Genomic DNA, 23,367 nt, shown 5'->3' with positions numbered 1-23,367 from the left:
CTATAAAAAACTCACACACTTCTCAAATTAATAATGTTTATTTCCATTAAACCAAGACAAATGTTCAAAATTAATACAAGAAAAAAATTCAAGGTGGTTGGCATGGGGAAAAAAGATAACACTGCACATCATGTATATTATTTGTATAGGCTCAAAAATATTTTTGAGTGAAACAATACTGGCATGTAGAACTGGCACTTCCCCACAGAACAAAACCAGCAGAATTTTCCTCCTTTCTCTTCTAGTCAGTAGTTCTATGAAAACTAAACACACACACATGCAGCCTGCAACTTTCACCCCAGGTTTACCAAGGGAATTTGGAACAATCCCCTATCAGAAGTCACAAAATCGTAGCCAAACACTTTTTCTACTGCATTTTTCATACCTGATGGGTTTTATAATACTTTCAACAAACAACAATCAGTTTTCCAACATTGACTACAAGTGCTTCAAACTGCATTAGTACTTGCAAACAGGCCTGAGGCCTTCACAAAACCTTATTTATTGGGTAACAGATTAAAGCACTCCTGTAAAGTTACAGCTCCTGCCCAAAATCAAACCCACTGAAATCCAGTTTTGCTTGTTGGTTTCACTGGGCTCCCATTTTGCTACAGCATTGGACAAAGCACACAAGTAACACTGATTTTAATTGTTTCAATAAAAATCTTCCACCTTGACAGCATTATTTTCAAGTATTGCTATCCTAGTCCTCTAACACCTACCGAAAATCATCAAGAAACAAGACAAACAAAAAAAGCCCAAATGGAGAGAAGAGCATTTTAAAAAAATTCCCCTCTCCTTACCCCACCCCACCCTCCCACCCAGGAACTTGCTGACTTAATTCCAAACTCACAATTTATTATACAGCCAGGAGCTGGAATAAGCTTTCCCTGAGCTCTCTTTCTACCTGTTTCAAAAAGTCAGAACGTGTTTCCTTGAATTCAGCCATCATCATAATTATTATTATTATTATTATTATTGCCATTTTCTCTGCTAATATGCAACATATTTTCTAAGCAAGTTATTTAATTTTGGTAGCCCTGGATTGGTGTTCTATTGCTCCAAATACAGAACTTGAAAGTGCATCTGACTTCTAAACAGTGTTAATCAGGCAGGTTTCAGGGAGTAACTAGACCCAAAAGATCTACATGCACAAGGCTTTGTAACGATGCATCTCTGTTAAAAAATGCAGAATTAATAACAGCTCTGCTCAGAAATTTAGTGGCATAGCATCAGTTAGAGAGAGAACTGCTTTGCATCACAAGGTTTGGGTTTTAGAAGGGAACAAAGCACTGTCCTGTGCAGGGGGGTCAGGAATGGGGATGGGTACAGATTTCATATACAAGAAAAGCAAGTGGCTCACATGCAGGATGCAATGCTGCACCATCACAGCACTGAGAGCATCTTTGGAGGTCTAGTCCCTACCTGCCACCCACCTTCAGAGGAGTGGGAGTCGTGTGATGTACACAAGGAAGCCTCAGAACTGCATGAAAAGTTTTCTTAAACTAATCTAAGTCACAGATATTGTCATGGACTTGAAATGCAAAACCCCAGAAGACTGACCTAAAATGTACCATCAAATACAACACAATATAAATACACAAGGAGACTTGGGTTAATGCTGCTGACTGCATTCAGAATTCAGTAGTCTTGCTTTTTCAGTATTTCTAGCATACCAAAAGGCATATTTGTATCTTCCCCCATAAATAAAGTTAGTCTGATAATTTAATTTTGTAGATTTATAAAATATTTTCTATGCAACTTAACACAGTAGCCTAAAAAAAGCAATTAAATTTAACTTTAACAAATAGGATATTTACAATTAAAATAAGTACAGACCTTATTGGGTTTGCATTCATTTATAGCACAAAATAATTTACAAGGCTTAAAGTAATAAATAAGTCACTGGAAAGCTTTCAGAGATGTGCATTGTCCATATGTCAGAGTGCAGGGGAGTTTGGAAGCAGTAATGAGTTCTGGCTAAAGTGTGTCCACGACTCCTTATGTTGGACGGCCTTGACCAAAACGGGTTTTTGACCTGGGTTAAAAACACATGACAAACATATTTACATTACAAATACAAGGTTCTTTACATTATTAATGCATGTTTTTGATGTGTGTGGGTTTTTTTGGTTTTGTTCTACAAGGTGGACAAAGAACAGGCTAAAAGTCTTGGCTAACACTTTTCTGGTTTTCCGTAATTTCCCATAAAGAAAATGATGTTGGAGCTGCAGTGAACCTCCCCCCAGCACAGCTCCAAGAGTTTCATTATCCCAGCTCTCCTGGGAGACCAAGGGAAGCTGATCCATAAGTGTGTGAAATGAAGCATGTTTTTCTTTAAAATGTTTCTTTGAAACCCTCCACCCCGCACTCCCAAAATCCATTTTATTTATTTTATTTTAAAATCTTACCTGGGATTCTTCTCAGCATTGCTTTGTCGTGCACTGACCTGTGCTGAGGCTTTAATCTGAGCTTCAAGTCTAGAATAAATGCCTCCTGCATACTGGAACCCAGAAAAAAATATTCAAGTTTTGACATGATTTCAATGTAATCAGTGACTTTCCATAAAAATATCACTAATGTTCAGCACAATCTCTGGCATACTTTTGTCCATTATCACAACCCAGTACTGGTTTTTTTATACCCATTCTACTTTCCATGAGCAGTTTTTAAAACGAGTGAACTTTAAATATTATTTTAAACTCCAATCTTCAAAAAATCACACGTAGAACAAAATGAAGATTGATAAAATTAATTATATAGCTAAAGTGTTGAATATATGTTATATTTATTTGTGTTTAATATTTTTGTTAACCAAGGCTCACTTCAACTCTGCAAACACTACATTTTACCAGGACAAATCTTACTTCTTTGCTGTCTTTGGACTTGACTCTATCGAGGTCTCCCAGTCTCATTTTTATTAAGTGCCCTGTGATCTCAGACATTCTTCTCTGATCTGTCAGAAGTAAGAGAAGATATTTAGAACAGAGGTTTTCATTGCTACAGAACACAAGGAGGATTAGACACAGACTTTAGAGATACTGGATTTGTAATTTCTTTTAGTTCATATAAAGATCTTGAACAGCCAAACTCCTAAACCCTGATGCAGCCTCAGCAGCCTTGGCAGATACCAGAGTCAGCCTGAGGCATTTACACTGAGATCAAAACCTCAGGAAATGGTTTTGAGGCAGAAGTTTTTAAAACAGCAAAATTGCACAAGAGTTTCAGGAGAGATTAAAAAAGGCAGAACAAATTAATCCAATTCTGAATATTTTTAGTCACAGAGACTGGGAAAGAGATGGAAGTGGATGTTTCTCTGTTTATCTGCACAGACAGCAAATGTCACAGGGATGCAGGAAAATATATCTGCACATTTTTATAATCATGAGATGACAAACTATAATCTCTGTATTTGGAATGTCAGCACAGAACCTAAACACATAAATCACACTAACACCCCAAATCCCACTGCTGTAGGAGATTAAATTCACCCTACAGGGATGTAACTAACTGAATTTTAGGAAAATTAGCTGGATCTTTTCCTTTGCATAATGTTAACTTCATGAGAGCTAAACTCATGCAGGAACAGACCATCTTCTCTTTGAGCATCTTGGTTGTATCTCAGGGACCTGGAGGCATCCCACTTGTTCTGCTGCATGCTCACACTGCAAGAGAGGTGCACACACCCCGTTAGGAAGAACACCTTAAAAGAGGGAGATACTAAAACGTGTTCTCAAGGGCTTTGAAAACTTACACAAATGGAGAAGCATCTCGGGAACTTGACTGTTGAAGAAAAAAACCCAGATTTAACATGGTTTTCTAAGGTCAAGCCCAAAACTAAGAGCAAATTCCTCTTTAATTTAAGCCAGCTAGAGAGCCTGGATTCACAGCTGTGATTTTACCTTATCAGATGGCTTCTCCCTTTTCTGAACACTAGGTGAAGAAACTGCTTTCTTTGGGTGTCTGTAGGATTTCTTTAATTTCTCCTTTCTCCCTGCTAATGGAAGAAATGTCTATTCATACCCTCAGATAGTTGGAATTTCTCAATTACAGAGCTACTAAAGTATTTTTCCCCCTCTATTTCTTTACAAATAGTGTAAATCAATAGGCTATTTTTCTTTTATTAGTGTTGCAGGCATGCTAACACACTCAACATACTCAAATGCTTTTCTATGAAAAATATACAGAAACTCAAGTATGCATTTAAAATGCAGAGTAATTGCACATAACAGCAAATATTTTTTCCCTTTAAAAAATAATGCACATACAAGCTACATTTGTGACCATATTAATCCAATGACTAAATTCTGAGCAATATCAGATCAAACAAGTTTAAATTTAAATTACAAACATTTTATTTCAAAATGTATATATATATTTTTTTACTGCTACAATTCCAATTGCCCTTTGAGTAATGACAAAAAGAACAAAGAAATCATTGGAAGCCTCTCTTTCGATGAATCATTAGTAGGGTGAAAAGGAGAAGTTGCTTTTTGGCTTTCCATGTTCCTAAACCCATTAGCACATTAAAAAATGAATAAAAGTCTTTTTAGATCATGTAAAGCTTAGTTTCAATGCAGACACAATTTTAGCTACATTAACCAGTCATTCCTCTATGTAATCAAAAGACAAATCTGCAAATTTTTTTTTGCATGTAAAAGCAGTGATGTAATTGCTGCCTTTTCTTCCAACATTTATTACATGAAATCTCATTAATTTGAGAGTTTCCTGCAAAATAAGTGCTTGATAACTCCAGGGACTTCTCAGACATGAATAGCTGCAGCTTTTCTTGTTTGCCAGTGATTTTTGATGGCACCGAGCAGGGGGGTAATTTGTATCTAACCACAGGAAAACTAGGGATAAAATTCAAGTAACTTTGAGTCTTATTTTTGAAACACCTAATATTCAAAATCTGCTTACAGAGGACTTCTGCTGCCTCAAATCCCTATCTCATAACTCCAGAGAGGAGGACTGTAAGGACTTGATGTACCTGGTTTCTTGCACACTTCTTCTTCATCCCCCACCTCATCCTCAGTGACCTCTGAGCCCGTGGTGTACTCCTCCTCTTCAGATAACAGCGACTGCTGCTTCTAAGCAACACCAGGAGAAGCCAGAGAATAAAAATGAGCCTGGGTTTCTATGAAATGGTATATTAAATCTGTCTTGCAGGTGCTGACATCCAGCATAGTTCCCTGAGTGACCAAAGAGTGAGTAATTCCTAAGAGACAGGCACAGAATTATGGAAATGTTCGGTAATGTGATGTTTACATTGTTGGAATATTTATCTAAATATTACACTTTTACCTAATTAAATGATAATGAGTGCCTAGTAATGAGAAATTATGAAGTTTAACAATGAAGACGTGAAGCACCTCAGACCAGCCAAGAGATAGATACTCAATCCTTGCATTTTGATTTTTCTGCCAGCCTAAAAACTATTAATAACTGATGCGTGCAGTGTTAGTGTGGCTTGCTGCCATTTATAAAAACATTCAAAGGGATTTCTCATTTCCAATAATGCCAAAGTATTACTTCACACTTACCATACTTTCTTGCATACTGCAACCTCCAAATTAAAGCAAAAAAAATATATTTTTGTCTCATTTATTAGAAAGTAAGACAAAAATCAAAGCTAGTTCTTTGCTAGTACAGAAGACTCCATATTTAAAAATAGTAAAATATTTTACTAACCAGCTGCAAAGTCCAGTTCTTCAGAGACAAAAACTGTTGCCATAAAGAGAAAAAAGGGCATATAAGTTAAGGAAATAATAATAATTCAAATAAAAAAGTGAGAGAAATTCTAAAAATAGGAGTGGTATGTTACAGTACAGCACTCTACACTGGTAACTCCCAGGCCTCCTCCCATCTTGAACCCCAAATTTTGGTGGAATGATCAAACCCAAGTAGCTTGAAAACCACTGACCAATTAAATACAGTGAATTCGTGTTTTAGTGAAAGTAAACTTAGCATTCAAAATATTTACAGCTGATTTTTTGATCAAAAATCAGGGAAGTTATGTACTGAAATATTTCCAGCAGACATGGGATAAGTTTTGCCTTTTCACCAACCACGTATTTTGTATCTATGTCTTACTCCAACAATGTATGGGGTTTATTTTTATTAAAAATTGTTCAAGAACTTCTTCAAAGAATCCTCATTACTAGAAGAAAAGAAGGAAAAGCATCAGCACTCACAGCATTGATCTCTCCAGTTTTGGGGCCCCACGGTGTATTTGGCTCCACAAGCACATCACATTCAAGGCCTTTGTCATCACCCAGCCCAATACCAGAGTCACTTCAGGAGAAATACAGAAACCAAAAATAAATAATTCTATCCTACTGCTTCAGAATCAGTCTCCATTGACTGTACATGTATCAAGAGAGCAGGCAGACCTCTGAGTCAGACACATAACATCTTGACAGCAATACATTAAAATATAAAGATAGCAGTGAATGCTTACAGAGGTTGAGTGACTAAAAGCCTGCTTGAAAAGTGAAAGGAGAAAGTACTTGTTCTTCACTTCCCAATTTCCAAGTAAACAATCAAAAATAAGTTACCCTTAGAAAGACCTATGACTCATTTTGAACTCCAATATAACAAGCACACGTGTTCACTGCTGAGGGCTAAGTTATTTCAGTAACACAATACAATGTTCTTACCTATTCTCATCCTTAGTGAAAGGAACAACTATAACATCTCTGTGATGCAGCAGATCATTCAAGATCTGAGCAGTCTGAGATGGCAGAGCATCCCCCTCTTCACTCTGAGATGGCAAAGCATCCCCCTCTTCACTCTGAGATGGCAAAGCATCCCCATCTTTGCTTTCTGGAGGTAACTCCACCACATGATCCCTCACTTTGCAACCCTGCAATACACAGAGGCAGAAGATCAAATATTGGAGTTAATGGGAAGAACTGATTCCAGTCAGTATAATAACAAAAGTTCAACTTTTGAATTACAATCCTAATTTTGGAAAAAGATCGGTTTTCCTAACATAATTTTGCCCACCCCCACCACGTGCTTTGCTCTTTAAAGGAGAGCTGAAGTACCTTTGGGAGGGTTGTAGGGTCAAACCGAAGAACTTTTTGGTTACAACAGGGATACACTCCTGTGCCAGTGGAGCCCAGAGCACTTGCTACACCAGGATAAAGAACTGGCTGCGAATGGTACTGGCAGTGGGAGAACTCAGTGCACAGGAAAGACTACAGCAGCAAAAAGAGAGAGGGAGAGGTGAGACAACCTATGGAAGTGCACTGTAAAGAATGTCTGCCTACCTTTATTACCAAATATTATCCAAGCTGTTTAATCCCTGCTTCACCCCCCACAAGCCAAAGTGAATTACCTAACCTGGTTACACCTTGAGCAGGTCAGCCAGTTGACAGTCCCCCAAAGACGCCAGTAAACATCCCGCCAGGACTTCAGCTCCTCGTGAAGGCCAATTAAATACTCGTGCACTTCCCAGGTTTTGTCTCTGAAAAAACAAAACATCAGAGTATTCACTCTGTTTTGATCCTGCCACCAGGATCACAAGGTGGAAAAACAGCAGAAAACACACTGGTGAAAAGCCTCCAGTAGTTACAACAGGAGGGATACAATGTCAGACAATAATTACTAAATTCAGAGCATGACAGAGGAGACTTTATTCTTCCAGAACATCCTAAACTCACTCATAGCAAAGAGCTACAGCTTGATTTATCTCAAGATCCATATACTGCAAATTTACAAGCTAAGATGAACATCTTCTATTTATCTGCAACACAGCAACAGCTAAGAAATACAGTTTGAAAACACAAGCTCATTCCCGTTTGATGAAGGTACATACCTGGCAGTTCTAGTATTAAAAATGCAGGACTTTGTTACTTCCTTGTGATCAAATGAGACACATCTCTTCAGAATTCAAAAGAGATGTGCAAGTTGCAGTGGGGCTTGTTATCTTCAGAAAGAGCAGATAAAATTTCCTCCCACTGTTAAGCCCTGGCCTGAACCATTTTTGTTAAATGTGTGCCTAGCCTAGACTAAGCAAGCAGCACATCCAGTTGGAAGTCAGTCCTAGGCACCACTAGAGGACCAATAAACAGAAACCTATTTTTAAATCATTAAAGATAGAACTGTATTAGCTCCTGAGCATGAATTCAGGCATCACTTCTCAGTAAACATATTCTGTGTAGCAAAGCATCACAAGTAGCACAAGGCAAATAATTAGAATCTAGATAATTCTCTGAGTAATTTATCTGCTGGGAATTGCAGAGCAGCCACATACACTCAGCTTAAGTGAAGTAATACAGTTAATGAATTTTATGTGACTAATCACCAATAATCTTAAATAGGTCAAGACAGAGGCACAAGATTTGGTTCTATGTAGATGCTGGGCAGAACTTAACTCCACACCTTGGAATAACTGATGGAAGCTACATGGAACTGTTTGGGTTGTTCTGAACACAATGGATCTGATGAAAAAGGTCTGCTGCCATTAATCTCCCACCATCCCCCTTAAAATGGGCATGTGGGGAGGAAGGGAACTGCAGCTGATCATGGACTGATCTTCATTAACAGGAGAATCCAGCTGTTCACAGCCATGGATCAGCCAGACAGAATTCAATTAAACATTTGTGCCAAATGAATCAGGCTTGCATACAGAACAGGCCCTGCAAGCTCCTCTGACAAATACTGCAGGAACAGAAAAACAACTGGCAAAGTTTATTCATAGCAGCCTTTAAGCAGGTTGAGCATTTGATTTGACAGTCTAAAGTCAGATTAGAAAATACTCTTTAGCTTTTCTTTGCTGGCATAGTGGGGCCTATCCTCCACTAAAAAACCTTGCAGAAATGCAGCATTTAATTCAATCATCAACTGCACACATTTAAAAACCAACTGATGAAAGAATTAGCTGAGTATTTTCTATTTAAAGCAGTGCAACCCAAAAACAGCCCTTCCAGTAATCATGGCTGCAGTTTTCCCATTTTCATTCAGAAGCAGCACTGCTGAATGAATTTTAGTAGCACATCATCATAATCACATCCCTTGTTTTATTTTTTGCTAGGTGACACAAGAAGTTGAGGTGCTTCATATACTCTTCACATATCTGGGACTTAATTTTGTAATACATCTGAGTATGTAGTACTTCTAAAATCACCCAAAATCAGAGTTGAAGAAACATTTTATGTATGTACAAATTCATTACCTTATATGAACATAGACAATATTCCCATGTTGGTCTATGTTGATTTTTCCTGGTACACAAGGAATTCTCCTTTCAGTTTCTTTGGTTAGCAACTTTTTACATAAACAGCACCTAGATTAAAAAAAAAAAAAGAAAAAGAAGGAAAGAAAGCACTGGAGTAAGAGCAGAGCTTCTAAACACAGGAGCTGTCCTTGCTATTGAAGCAGCCATATAAAAATGCCATACCTGTATAAAGTTGCTGCATTTCCTCTAGAATCTGGATTTACATACTCCGGATCAAACAGTCTCTCAATCTTCTTGCAGAAAAGTTTACTATTAATGACAGCAACATAGCTCATCCATTAGAAAAAACCCTGAAAATTGCTTTATGTATAGTGAGATTAACAATCACAGTCTCTCACAGAATCTAGCTTTTAATATAATTTTCCTTTAAATTATCCTGTCCATCTCATTTTTACACAAGTGTGACAAAAGTGATATTTTGATTTTTTCTTTATTAAAATGCTTGCCAATATTAACTGCCAGCTTTTATCTTGACTAGAAGACCTTTAATTAGTGAATATTGCTGTAAAACTGCACTTCCTTCTAAGACTAAGCCTTCATCCCTACAGACTAAAATCCTCCCTTGCTTTCACCTTGCTTGTCTGTCAGTCTGCCCTCCAGTCATTGGCCCTTCTCTTGATACTGATCAAGCTGGGATCCTGATGGATGAAAGAACATTCCAGCACCACTATTCAGCCTCCCAGCAATCCTGAATTCCAAGTCCAAGCATCCAAGTTCACAGGATGCTGAAGCCAAACCATTCTCTATCAATTAGGAGCATGTCATCCCATAAAAGGTTTCTCCCCTTGCTCCCATGTGAGAATTCATGAATAATTCTCCCATACCATGCTCCTAGTGTGGCCTCTCGTTTTGCTCATTTCCTATAAAAGTTCTTTCCTTTGCTCATAATTTTAATATAAAGTTCTGAAGTCACACCATGATATTCTGCATTAAAAATACATTCCATGAGAATATATAATCTACAATTTCAAACTGCACAGTCTTAGCTGTTATGAAATATGTTCCCAAAGCTCAACAGCACTTCAGAAGCGTATTAAGGCAAAAAAGTCACCTCTTAAATTTGTCTCTTTTGTCTTTCAGCTCTTCCACCTCATTGTGCCTGAAGAGATCAGCAATGTGTGTAACAAGATTAGCGTTGATACAGTTCATGTTACATGGCGTGGCTACAATAGCATTCATGTTTTGGTGACAATAATGAATACATTTCTCTACCTAGGAAAAACAGAAATATGAATGTTAAGGAATTCTGGATAAAAAGCCCCCCCATACTACTTGCTTCAAAACTTTTAAGTGTGGTGTTTTGGAAAACTATTTCAGTTTGACTTCAAAATACAAAACAAGCCTCAAATTTGCCTGAAGTTGATCCTGAATAACCTGACTTAGTTTATCCAAAATTTTCAGTAACTTTCCAGTTGCTTGTCAAAATAGAACCACAAAACACACGGATCTCAACCTCAACAGCTGTGCTTTGCTGTGGGCCACCTCAATGACAGAACTTTTGACAAACATTTTAACAAAGTCAACAGCTATTCCTTATAGAGCTGGAAAATCAGATCCTAAATTGCAGACATATCATTCATGTAGAAAAGGATATAAAACAAGCACTCTAGATCACACTATCACATTTAGAAATAACATACCCTAAGCTTTATTGCATTCAGATGCTACAAATATTGGATTACTGCACTGAATAGAAGTGTCAAAAATCTCAAAATGTTCTCATTGCAGCACCTGTTTATGTAACAGCCAAAGCACAACAAACAAGCTGCTAAGACACCCAGTAATTAACTGTGCCCTCATGCCAGAAAATCAATCTTTCTTAATACTTACTAATGAATCCATCTTCAAAAACTCAGAAGAAATAAGGATTGAGATGACATTTGATGGTTCTAGAAGGTAACAGAACAAAGGTGGGGTTTTTTACATGGATTTTTTTATAAATTTCATTCACATCCCTCTCTTCATATTCAGCATCTGTGTTAGCTGTTATTTTAGCAAACAACTTGTCATTCCATCTTCTAGTATACAGAACCTTTTAACCGTCTTAAGAAATAAACTTTTGGTTTACCATTTCAGTGGCCAGAGTAGAACTATAACCTGGAAAAATTATTAAAATTGGAAACCTTATTAAAATTGGAAAAGGAGGCTTCACAGGGATACAATGACTAAACAATTAGACAAGATTAACTTCCATCTGTAGCCATCACACCCAGCTGAGATTTTTTCAACATAACCTTCACATTGCAAGTTATAAACAAACCAAGAGAAAAAATTACATTTTAAAAAGTGGTAGCAAAAGCTCATTAAAAATTTAAAACTTGCCTCAAAATCCACAAAGGCTCTTCTACCATTGTATTGGATTGCATTGAAATTGTAGAAAACATTGCAATTGTACCAACAGGGAGCAGAGGAGAAACAAGCAAACCAATCATCAGCATTTAAAATCTACCACTCTGTCCTTGGTCAGAAGAGGTCTGAAGAGCCTTAATTAAAAACATCACATCCCAAAATATATTAGGGCTTTTTTATTGCTTCAACTTTCAGCATGTTTCCTCAAAGCTGTCAGTGCTGGCAAAGCAGAGCCATCTTCTGAAATGACCAGAGGATCTCTGTTGCAACACTCTGCTAACAACTGATGATGCCTTGTGCAGGCTGCTCTAGAAGAGAGGCTAGAGCTAAAGAATAAAATAGGGGTTAATTAAAAGGATCTCCTCAGTGGATCCACCTTGGGCAGCACCAGAGCCCAGCCAGGGCTGCACCAGGATGAGCCCCAATGGTCCCAAAATGCACGAGCGCTGCCGGGGTCTCTCCCTGGGCTCAGCTCTGCTCCATGTGCACATTGCAGTTCAGTGTCCAATCCCAGCTGCAGCCCCTGCAGTCCCACCCTGCTTGTTTTTCTCTCTGCAGCCCACGGGGTTTGTGCTCCTGGGCTGGGATTGGGATCATTTGTCCTTGGTGCCCAGCTGGAGCAGGAATTGTTTTGTCTCCCTGCTCTGTGCAGAGAGCTCACCAACCCTTAATATGAAACCCAGACCCACACACTGAAGCAGCACAGAATCTGAAAATATAAAAGCTAAACATGAGGCATCACTGACAGCAGCCAGAAACAGACTGGGGATGAACTGCATCAAAACCATTCATCTTCTATTAGTACAGAACATAATGAACCTACAAGAAATGATCTGCTTTTACCTAAAGTGGGCATTTCATTAGCCTCAGACTCCTTGGAGTTCCTTTTGACATATCTTATCAGCCAGTCAAAGATGTGAACGTCACAGTGCACGGAGATGTCCACCTCCTCCCAGCGCTGGGCATCCACTGACAGGTACTCAGCAAAGTATTTCATCTCTGAAATCAAAAGGTCTCGAGGACACACAAAGTCTTCTTTGAGGTTTTTGGCTTCGTCACACACATGGATCACCATATTCGGCCTCCAAAGGAAAAAAGGCACAAAGCAAATGAGGAGCCTAAGCCAATCAGGGCACCAAATCCCAACAACCTCATCTCCAACTCTGGGTCACACATTGCAACACAGATGTCATTAACAGAGGGAAAACAAACTGCAGTTATTAACTATCAATAGAAATTATTGTTGGATAGAAGACAGAGGCATATCATCTACAGATAATCAGAGTGATTTAATTAAGGGAGAAGAAATAGAACATTTCTAGCTCCTTTCTCCAATTTTGTCACCTGTTTGTTATAGGATACTACTTGAATTATATGGAGAACTTGTTTGTTCTCCCTTCTTAATATTCTTCAAATAATAACCAGATATAGATGCCTAAATCACTGAGGCACCAAGGACAGTAACAGCAATTTTCATCAGTGGAAATTAAGATCTGGTTTATTGCACATTAAAAATCTCTATTTCTTAAGAAATGCTTGAAGCTAGAATCAGTAAATGCTGCCTCTATAAAGAGATGCTTAAGTTTCAAACAAACATTATTCTATGTGTAAATATATAGTGTGGAAAACAGGGATATGTGATGGAATAAACATAACCTGGATGGCTACTGGAATTCATGGAAAATTTTTCATTTACAGCTCTTTTCCTGCTTTTACACAGGACAAATCTATGTTCAAGAGTATTTTTAAAGAGTAATTGAGCATCAGTCTTGTTTCATTCCTTTATAAAACCAGGTATGTTTCTCATTCCTGCCACAGCAGTGATCAATCACTCAGAGGAACAGTATGCACAGATTCATAATTATCTTATTGCACACAAGACATTCTCAAACCAACTCCTTGAATTTCTGCAGCAATAGAAGGTTTCCAAATTTCTTGCAACATTTATTAGGTTGTTTCCAGCTATTTTCCTTCTGGTAGCAGATAAATTTCAGTAATTTGCTCATCTTTCTGTCAATTCTACAATCCCCTAGATAACAAACACACAAAGCTCTTCTTACCCCTGAGTTTCATCAGTGCTTTCTCCAGTGTTATGTACAGGACCTTTCTCAGATTCTGAAGAACAACTCCTTGAGGAGGCTGCACTGGGCCTTCCTTCAATGTAAGGAAAAAAGGCTGCATTAGAACAAACACTCCTGATCTTTTGCTCTTCAGCATCTTGGAAATGCAGCTGAAGTATGGCTGTCATGGTGGAGCAATGGCACAGCCAGCAGCAAATCTGCTTCCCTAAGGGCTACTAAACAATCCAGATTGCTGCTCTGAGTGCCACCCATGGGAACTCACAGCAGCACCACTGCTGGGCTGCCCAGACACTTGGCTACAAACCCAGCTCACTTCTGGCTCTGTGATTTTAATGTATTTAAAGGCATGAGACTCAGCCTGTGGCACTTCCTTCTGGGAATGTGACCCATTCCTTTAGCTCTCCTGGTCTACTTTGTGGGAAGTGGCTCCTAAGATCCTGCCAGGACAGAACTCGAGACCAATGCCACTCCTCACCCATCATGTGCCAGCTTTGGAAATAAGCAGCTTCCAAAGAGAAGCACAGGAGACTCTTAGGATGTGTTTGTTTTTGCCAAATTTCTCACACATGTGGCTTAAACCAGCTGATCACATCAAACGTTGTTCAAAGAAAACAGACCAGGAAATTTGTCTGGTCCTAGAGCCACATCATTAAGGTTGTTCCAGGAATAAAGGACAGATGCACTTAAAACAGTTCATCTCCACAAAGGTACTACAAGCAGTGGAAGGTGCACACAACAACCTAGTGAGGTTCAGGAGTGCAGCCACCAAATCCACTGAGTTCTGGACCAAGGGTTAAAGCCATGACTGTCATTTCAGCTGTGAATGGATTACTGCAATGTGAAACTTCAATAATCCTGCTTAGAAGTCAGAAAGATCATTATTTTCTAAACAATGGAAGGGCACACATCTGTCTTCCACTGAAACCCTAAGGTGGTGATTTTCCATGGTTATGCCATTCTCTCAGATTTCTGGGAGCTCCAGAAACAATCTCTCTCTTGAGTAATGTAAGAGGCTGAAGAAGATTAAGACAGACCTCTTCATCTAATGGCTGAACAACTACAGCAGACTGACAGCAAAAATTATATGGTTCAGAACATAACAGCTTTGCCCTTCAGGAAAGCAAAATTACTGCACCAGAGGCAGAAGAAACTAAGTAAACTTTCTCCAAAGGTGCAGCCAAAGGCCTTGCACAGTTCAGTCTTAGTAAGTCCTTAATGGAGGGAGCACAGTTAGCAGAAGGGAAGATTCACTCAACAGATTGAGTCCCAGTAAAACCTTGGGAAGGGCTGCTCCAGCCACAGCTCCCGGGCAGCCATCCTCACTGCAGGCCCTGGCTGCAATCAAAGGTGGGAGTTTTACAAGAAGGGACTGTGGAAATACATGGTATGAAAGAGTTCTGCCTGCAAATATATTAACAAGTCCATTGTGAGCACAGTGATTTATTGAAGGCAATAATGCTGACAAGAATATGCAACACAGCCAAATGAATGGGGACATCTGAACTTCACCACACATTGCTTCATATCTTTTTTTCCCTCCTCTCCAAAGCTTACAGACTGCTTAACTTTTGAAACCTTGTAACAAATTCTTTAGGTAAAAGGCTATTTTTTGTCTTTGTTTACTGTCATGACATGTCATCGGAGAGACTTACCAGCAGTTTGCCTTGTAATTAGCAAGTATTAAATGAGCTTTTATAACTTAGCCAAAACCAGAATCCAGCTCAGAATGAGTATGGCCTGATTTGCTTTTTCTTTCTGTTACTCATGACTACAAAAAAAAAAAAATGCAAACAGGCCCAAAATTCTTGATCCTAGCAATAATCCAATGTGAATAAATCCACTAGGAAGCAATTAATTAAACAAAAAAAAAAATTTACAAATAGGATTGTCTCAAATCCCCAATTCTGAAATGCAGAAGTGCCTCACAAATACTAAGAAGGTGAGTTCACCCAAGCCTGTGAGAAAAAAAGATTAATTACCCTAATTTCATATCAACAAATTACGCTCAAACAGGGCAAATGATTTATCCAAAGGCACAAAGAAAACAGAACAATCTCAGGCTAGGATCTTGTCAAAGGAAACATTACATTAGTGGACTTGAGTGCATCAATGCTCATTACATGTATGACATTGTTAGAAAGAAAACATGCACTAATTGTCTCAGGAGTTCTAGAAGCAGAGTTAGCTCAAGTTAACTGCCTCCTGGGGAGCTGCTAATCCTGTGAACAGGGACCTGTGGGTGCCAGCAACATCATCCCACATCAGGCATGGAACACACAATGGAAAGCTGGAGGGAAGCACTTCCAGTCTTGACACTCCAGATACAGTTTTCCAGTGTCAGCCCTTGATTAGAGCTATTAGAAGACTTTGAACAAAGGTCAAACAGCTGTTTTTCTGCTGCAAAGACAGTGAAAGCTGCAGGGAAGGACATTTTAACAGAGAACGCATTTAAATGCTTCACTGTCGTCTTAATTTTTAACACAGAAATTATTTATTCATTACTGAAGCAAATTTCTCGTGCAAATACATTTACCAAGTTCTAAAGTCACTGGAACATCTCTGTACTGAAAATCAGAGAATAACACACACATTTAATTACAACTTCTGACAGAAGTAGTATGAAAGGAATTGTTAACAATATTTAATTGTGCTATGATTGAATTTACAAATATTTGGTTTGGTCCTCTTCTGCTCAAAAATTGCTGGGACACATAATTGACCAAGACACATTTTATGTCATCTCAAGATTGTCCTGAAGCAAAAATTAGCTACATTTTGCTTCAACTCCTCTGTACCTATCCATGGCAAACACAGGGCTTGTAGCTGGGAGAGGAAGATTTGCCCTCAAGGGATCACCTCCTCACCTTCCTGCAGCTTTTCTCTAGATATTATACTCTCCAGTTATTTTAATAATGCTGCTAAATGTGACTTCAAATGGCTGTAGGGTTAACAGCACACCACCAAAAATCCTGAACAGAATTCAGCAGAAAGATTTATGCCTCTTGGAAGACAAGTTACCAAAAACACCCAAGCAAACATTGATTCTTAAACTAAACTAATGGCAAGTGCCTTGCTGTATGCATTATATCCATACTTAACCCTCCAGAGATGAATGACTGTCACTCCTGGGTGGACTTAACCACTCAGGACAGAAGCATGCACACACTGATTATCAAAGCCAATATAGGTCAGAATGACTAAAAACATACCAGTTATAGTAATGGAATCCTGCCCAAGAGCAGGCTCCTGAAACTCTGTCTGTGAATCGAGCAAGGAGGATTTGATGTACGTAGCTAAAGTTTCCACAGGACTCCCACCAGCAGCCATCAGGGGATTATATTGGTTGTCAACAGGTGAACTTCCACTGCTTTTTAGCTCATCAAACCTTTTTGCACACTGTCACAAGATTAAATGATAGGACAATGAAGCAGTAGCTTTCAGCACATTTTTAATAACTATGACTTGAGATGGAGACTGTATTGCACATTTTTGCATGTGAGCAAGTCACTGATATCAAACCCATAAATGCTGCCTACTTAGTGGTATCAAAAAAGTACATAAACACAGTAAAATGAGTTACCATAATTAATGATTCTAGTAGAAAGAGAAAAAATTAGATACAACCTGTTTCAACTTTAATTTCCTTAAACCCTGTGATTTTAAGCCCAGTTTTCAAAAGTTAAAATTAAGGGGAGAGTTTGAATTCTCATAACTAGTTCTTTCACCATAAACATGATCAAATGTTATAAAGAGTGGCTATATAAATTGATTCACAATTCTTATTCTTTTACCTTATGACTTCCATTCCAATTTGGACAAAGGGACTGCTGCTTTCCACTGCAATTCTATAAACTTCCCATCCCCTGTTTTTGATGAACTAGAAAGTCTTTCTATTCTGTAAATTTGTACCAACACAATCAAAACTACAGGTTTGGTTCAGAAAAGTCCTACACAGAGGTAACTTGCACATACAAATAAATCTCCTTAATTCTGCAGGTGCTCCTCCTGTGGCACAGGTGTGGGGCTCCATTAGCAGCTTCTTGTATTTATTTATTTAGGGTTGAGTTAACAGACATGTCAGGCCAGTGCCCCCTTGGGCCAGGGGCACACAGGGACATCCTTCTGATATTCAGTGTCTCAAATTTGGGATGCCAGTCACATAGAAGAGACAAATAAAGAGATATCTGTGCTTTTCTCTAACTGCCTCAAGCAGGGACTCCTTAACATAGCTGAGACATCCAGTCCTGTAAAAACAGAGCAATCAGACATGTACTAATCAATCATATGAATTAATGTGAGGAGAGGGCTCACTGATATTATTTTATTTAACATGCACAGTGCTGTCTGCACATTGACAGGTGAACAATAGAGACGTCCCCAAGCCTCTGCCAAGAACCTGAAAAGCAGCAATACTCCACAGAAGCCTCTACACCCAGTCCTTCATTTTTATGTTCAAAATACAAGGTTACAGCAACGCCCAACAGCAGGGCTATAAATGGGAGCTGACACACTTGATTAGGCCAGCAAGAAAGTCAAGACCACTGTCTTGTTTTCTTTCAGCTTTGCTGAATCACAAGGGCAAAAGACATTTTCTTTTCTTAGCTTACACCCTCTCAGAAATGAAAAAGTTGAAATTGTTATTAAAAAAGGAGCATTTCACCAGGAAATTCAGCAATCCAGAAAGAGAAGTATACAGAGGTTCTTCCAACTCTACTCCAACCAAAGAAAGAAAAATCCACTCCTTGTAGGATCAAAAAAGAAGCAGCTGCACTCCTTACCCAATAGAGATCTGTAACTCCTCCTTGTTTAGAGTTGTAACAACACACACAGAAAGTTATTAGGTTTCCTAGTAAGGACACTGCAACCTGCATGGGGTTAGTGGTACTGCCATCCCTTCCATCCAAGTCTTAGCTAGGGACTTTGGAATTCAATAGCACGGCTACCTTTTTTTAATTCCACTTTTTAATTTTTCCTTTCCGGTAATTTTCATTTTTATTCTTTATAAGTTCCAATGAAATACAGTGCAGAACGCATTTCTCAATTTCAATGCTCAGGTTCTGTAGAAACAAAACCAAACCCCCCACCTCTTTTCAATCTACTCATCATTTAACATGTTCAATTAGGTGCAAATTACTTTAGGAAAAAAACCCTTAAGTTCAATTTCCCTCCCTTCCCCCAAGAAATGTTTTTTTTCTCCATAAAGCATTACTTAAAGCATACAAATTCTTTTATTAGTGAACTCACTTCTTTGGATGTGTATCCTGGAACCAGCCTTGCCACACTGTCCCAGTTGATAGGCTGAGGAACACCAATTAGGGAACACAGGATCATATCCAAAACCATTTGGTTGTTGTCATAGGGGAAGTTATTGTTTTCTGAGAATCCACGACTCATCTTTGGCTACTTAAGCCTAGAAGAGAAAGAGTTTTTAGCAAGTCTCACTGCATGGTTTGCTAAAGCTTGACCTACTATACCTGCAGCACTCCATAAATTACTGGGGGAAGTGTTTACCACAGCACTAAAGTAAAGTACTGAGGCTTTTTTGACAAAATTTACATATTCTCAAAACCCTGAGGGAGAAGCAGATGTGCAAAGCACACCAAACCCAAGAGCAGCAGCAGCAGGCATTATCCACCTTTCCTCTGAGCTGCCTCTTTCCAGAGGGGAAATCACACCTCTGAGGCCTCCAACACAAGAGAAAGGCTTCCAAAAATCTCAGAATAAACAGCCAAAGTTACAGAGGAGCATTGTAATGCAAATTTACACACGTTCAAATACTTTTGCCTGTTCTCACAAACCTTCTGCTCTCCTGTTGCTCTGCCCACCTGACTGCCATTATTCAGAAGCCAAGCCAGGACACCAATTTAAGGGCCATCAACACTTCAGAGCCAGGAAACCAGCCTGAATCTCCTTCAACTCTCATCCCCAACTCCTTATTAGCCAGGATGAGCAGTTCCAAACACCTCTTATTCCTTGGCTCTAAGCTCAACACCAGAACAAAGCATATAAGGACAGCAGAAACACATTCTAAAACAGGATTACATTTCATTTGTTTGGGTTTTTTTCTTTTTCCTTGTGGATTTTATGTATAGCACCAGGGAACAGTGTAAAAGTTCAAAGTGCTGATTTAGTTTATGCTGGGAAAGAACTGTGGGCATTGATTAAGAGTTTCATGTTCAAGTAAAACACAGACAAAGAGCTCAGAATAAAAATACTTAATAACAGAACTTAAAAGCCACACACAAATTTTTGAGTTACAAAGCAGGAATTATAAAGAATTTGAGAGAAAATACACCTAGATAACACCTGATAACTTGTTACTAAAAGCATACCATACATACATTGATGTTTCTTTTGCACCACCTTCTTCCTAAAAGAAAAGATGCTTAAAATACACAAAATAGCCCTGTTTTTTCCTCCCTCTAGAAGGTGTTCCAGCCTTTTTTTCTGCTTGTTTTGTTGGTAGAAGCAGAAATCACAGCAGCAGGTAACTGTAAGCTTTCATCCTCTCCAAAGAGCAGCTGAATTCAATCAGAAGGAAAAAAGCACAGAACCCACCCAGAGAGAATTCTTTGGTTTCCCACAGCCATGGGGTTTAAAAAAAAAGGTTAAAAAGCCACAAAACAGAGGACAAGTCCTGGAGAACATTCCATACCATTTCAGCAATTCTGTCCAAATGAAATCTGCTGTCAAACACGCCAAGCAGCCAGTTTCAAAAGAGAAAGGTCCTCAGAGGCTCCAGGAGCCCGGAATTCCGGGTACAGTGGATGGCCCTGCCAGGTGGAAGTGGCTCAGCCCCTGTGTCCCCATGTCTGGGAGCACCTGGGGGCAGTGTCACTGTGGGGATTCCGTGGTGCACACAGATGTCAGCAGCAATCACAGCCAGCCCCAAACAGCTCCTGTTTCTGCTGTCAGGAGGGGAAATGACCCGGCCAGGGCAGGTCAGCCCCAGAGCCCAGCCCAGTGCTTATGAAACACAGGGCTGACTGCTTGTGCCAGCTCGTGGAGCAGCTGGTTTAAAAATATGTTTGGATGAGATAAGTAAGTGATGGAGCATCACAATCCCTTGGTTTCCCACCATAAAATAGGCTTAATGTGAGTAGAGTCACCAGCAATGTCAGTATTCCACAAATCACCACTGTGAGGGTGGGATGATTACACTGGGCAATCAAAGAAAGAAAGGAAGAGAGAAGGAAAACTTTTTTTTTTTTTTTTGGCAAAAAAAAGGGAGCATGTAATTTACAGGGGAAAATTCTGAGTGCTTCAGTGGTAACAAGTTTATTACAAATCAACCCTGTGGACAGCCCAAGCATGAAGGGATGACAGGTGCTCTAAAACGTGCTGACACGTTCAGAGACAATCAAGTCTTTGTCTCTCAATAAAGGTCTCTTTATTTGCTTATTCTGCACATTAAAATACAGTTCTGTATATGCTTATTTCTGCAAAGACAAACGAAGGAAGAGACTTAATTACAGGAACACAGAAGAAGTATTTTTATTTGTATTCTGCAGAGAGCATGGGACTCCTCTGTGCAGCTTACACATGGCATTCAATATTTGCCTTTTTGTCCTTTAGGAACCCTGTAGGAAATATAAAGACACATGCAAGATTCTGTCTCATGCAAGAAGTCTCTAAAAGCAGCAACATAAAGCCTGTAAGAAATCATATTCTTAAGAGAAAAAGCAGCTTCTACAGATTCTCTCTGCTCTGTTACTGCAAGGAAAGCTCATGTTAACCCCTTCCTCAACTACGAAAATTGGAAAAAAGAAAGTTCCCAAATTATTTAACTCTGACCAACTCATTTGAGATGCACAACACAGAAAGACACGTGAGAACAGAAATTCCTATTAATTCTCAGAATTCCAAATCAGGCGGCGCAAAGGACTCCCAAGAGTTAATTCAGGATGGAAACCCACAATCAGATTCCGCTTTTTTATGAATTATGCAGAAAGGGAGCACCACTGCCCTGGCAGGGCAGAGCCTGAGGGAAGGTGAGGACGGCGGGATGGCCCCGAGGTTTCCGTGCACAGCCCGAGGGAGTGATGGTGCAGAATGAGGCGGCGGACACGAACAACAGCAACTTTGCTGCTCGCCCGCGTACCAGCCAACGGTAAAAATTACAAAGCGCTTAAATTAAAAAATATAAAAACGCGTCTCAGACAACCCACAAGTGCGGGGACACCGAGGGCCCCCCGGGCGCTCTCCCCCGGGACCCCTCCCGGGTTTACCTGGCGGTTCCCAGGCGCGGGGCCGGCGGGACTGGGTGGGACGTGCGGGTGGGCTCCTCCTTGGGACGATCCGGGGCTCAGCAGCACCGCAGGACGAGCGGGACCCGCGGCCGCCCCGCCCGCGCCCGCCGCGCCCTCATCTGCCGGCACCGCCCTCAGGGGAGGGGCGGGGCCGCCGTGAGGGGGGGCGACCTCCGCCAATGGGAGCGGCGCGGCCGAGCAGGCCCCGCCCCCCGCGCCGGGCGCAGCCAATGGGGCGGCGCGGAGCGCTCCCGCCCCGGGCGCGCGGCGGCCCCGCCTTGCCGCAGTGCAGCGGCGGCGGCGCCCCCCTCCCGCCCCGCGCGCGGCGTCCGGTCGCCCCGGCAACGCGCCGCCCCGCGCGCGGCGTCACCGTGACGTCACGGCGCGCCTCGCTCCGCGTGACGTCACGCAGCCGCTCCCTGCGGCGATTCCCGAGTTTTCCGCTGGCACAACTCCCGCCCGCCGGAACCCGGCGGGGAAGGGCGAGCCCGGCCCGGGGAGCTCGTGCCGCCCGCCGAGGTAACGCACCAGGCACCAGCACCTGGCTCGTGACGTAAGCACAGCTAATTAATTAATCAGCGAAGCGTCAGTGCACTCCGTGCTCCCAGCACAGAGATGGAGCCCCGGTCCTTCCCAGCCTTTCCCAGGTTTCCAGCTGATGCAAACACTAGATCCGCTGTTAGCAGAACGTTGAAATTGGAGCTAATTACACAGAACAGTGAAATTGCAGCTAATTAATTGCACAGAACAGCCCAGCCGCTGGGAGCGGCTCAGCAGAGCTGCTCTGCATACGCTGTCCCAATCCTGTTATCTCACCCACACAGCTCGATTCCTACTGCATGGCTCCTACCGTCTCAAGTATTCCCAAACATTTTTAAATCACTTCCCGTGGGAAGCCACCCGTGCCTGATAAAGACCAGCCCAGATCTCCATTTCCCACATAACAATCCTTCCCTTCGTGGTCGTTTGGCAAAAATCAGGGGTATTAATAATTTTCTTTCCAAAAACCCCACTTGTAAAACTCTGGAATAACACAGTGAGGCTACAGAATGAAAAAAAAAAAAAAAAAAAAAAAGGAAAAAATAAAAGCACAGAAAAATTCAGAAAAAACTATTCCACTGATCTAGAGAAGTATCTGAAATCTAAATTTTTCTAAGTCAGTCTGAAAGCTTCCCTTAGGTGTCAGGGAAAGCAAAAGCCACTGGTTTCATACCACTAAAAACCAATGCTGGAATATTGCTGCATTATGATGGCATCCAGTTGTTCCACGATGGATGGTAAATTAAAGAACTGGAACATGGTTTTTCCATTAATCTGTGCTATTAGGCAGAAGTCAGTCCCCTCCTGTTTATTTTTTTAATAACAAAAACATTATCAGTGAGATAATATCAGTGAGAATAAAAAATCAGTATCTTAAATTTTACTCGTGCTGTTCCAGACTGTG

At 40.4% G+C, this 23,367-nt stretch overlaps 1 protein-coding gene across 3 annotated transcripts; it reads right to left on the bottom strand.

The window, feature by feature from the left end:
* Nucleotides 1-19: 19 nt before the first annotated feature.
* SANBR (SANT and BTB domain regulator of CSR) lies at nucleotides 20-22,062 on the bottom strand. 3 transcript variants are annotated; one of them, XM_064415658.1, is made up of 21 exons: nucleotides 21,903-22,060; nucleotides 18,919-19,084; nucleotides 16,884-17,070; nucleotides 13,654-13,747; nucleotides 12,437-12,675; nucleotides 11,075-11,133; nucleotides 10,296-10,456; nucleotides 9,407-9,493; nucleotides 9,182-9,292; nucleotides 7,348-7,471; nucleotides 7,050-7,202; nucleotides 6,660-6,865; nucleotides 6,195-6,294; nucleotides 5,692-5,724; nucleotides 4,991-5,090; nucleotides 3,903-3,997; nucleotides 3,755-3,783; nucleotides 3,592-3,665; nucleotides 2,868-2,956; nucleotides 2,412-2,503; nucleotides 20-2,038 (listed from the first exon to the last, which is right to left on the bottom strand). In XM_064415658.1, exons 2-21 carry the CDS (start codon nucleotides 19,066-19,068, stop codon nucleotides 2,002-2,004), a joined length of 2,220 nt encoding a protein of 739 aa, XP_064271728.1. In that variant the 5' UTR covers nucleotides 19,069-19,084; nucleotides 21,903-22,060; the 3' UTR covers nucleotides 20-2,001. The 3 variants fall into 3 exon arrangements, with proteins under 3 accessions (XP_064271728.1, XP_064271729.1, XP_064271730.1); XM_064415659.1 differs by lacking the exon at nucleotides 7,050-7,202 and having other exon boundaries at nucleotides 21,903-22,062; XM_064415660.1 differs by lacking the exons at nucleotides 16,884-17,070; nucleotides 21,903-22,060 and adding an exon at nucleotides 20,330-20,553.
* Between the last annotated feature and the right edge of the window lie 1,305 nt (nucleotides 22,063-23,367).

The sequence above is a fragment of the Passer domesticus genome, chromosome 3 (assembly GCF_036417665.1).
Source record: "Passer domesticus isolate bPasDom1 chromosome 3, bPasDom1.hap1, whole genome shotgun sequence".
In the NCBI taxonomy this organism is placed as follows: domain Eukaryota; kingdom Metazoa; phylum Chordata; class Aves; order Passeriformes; family Passeridae; genus Passer; species Passer domesticus.
This window is presented reverse-complemented; position numbering and strand designations above follow the sequence as displayed.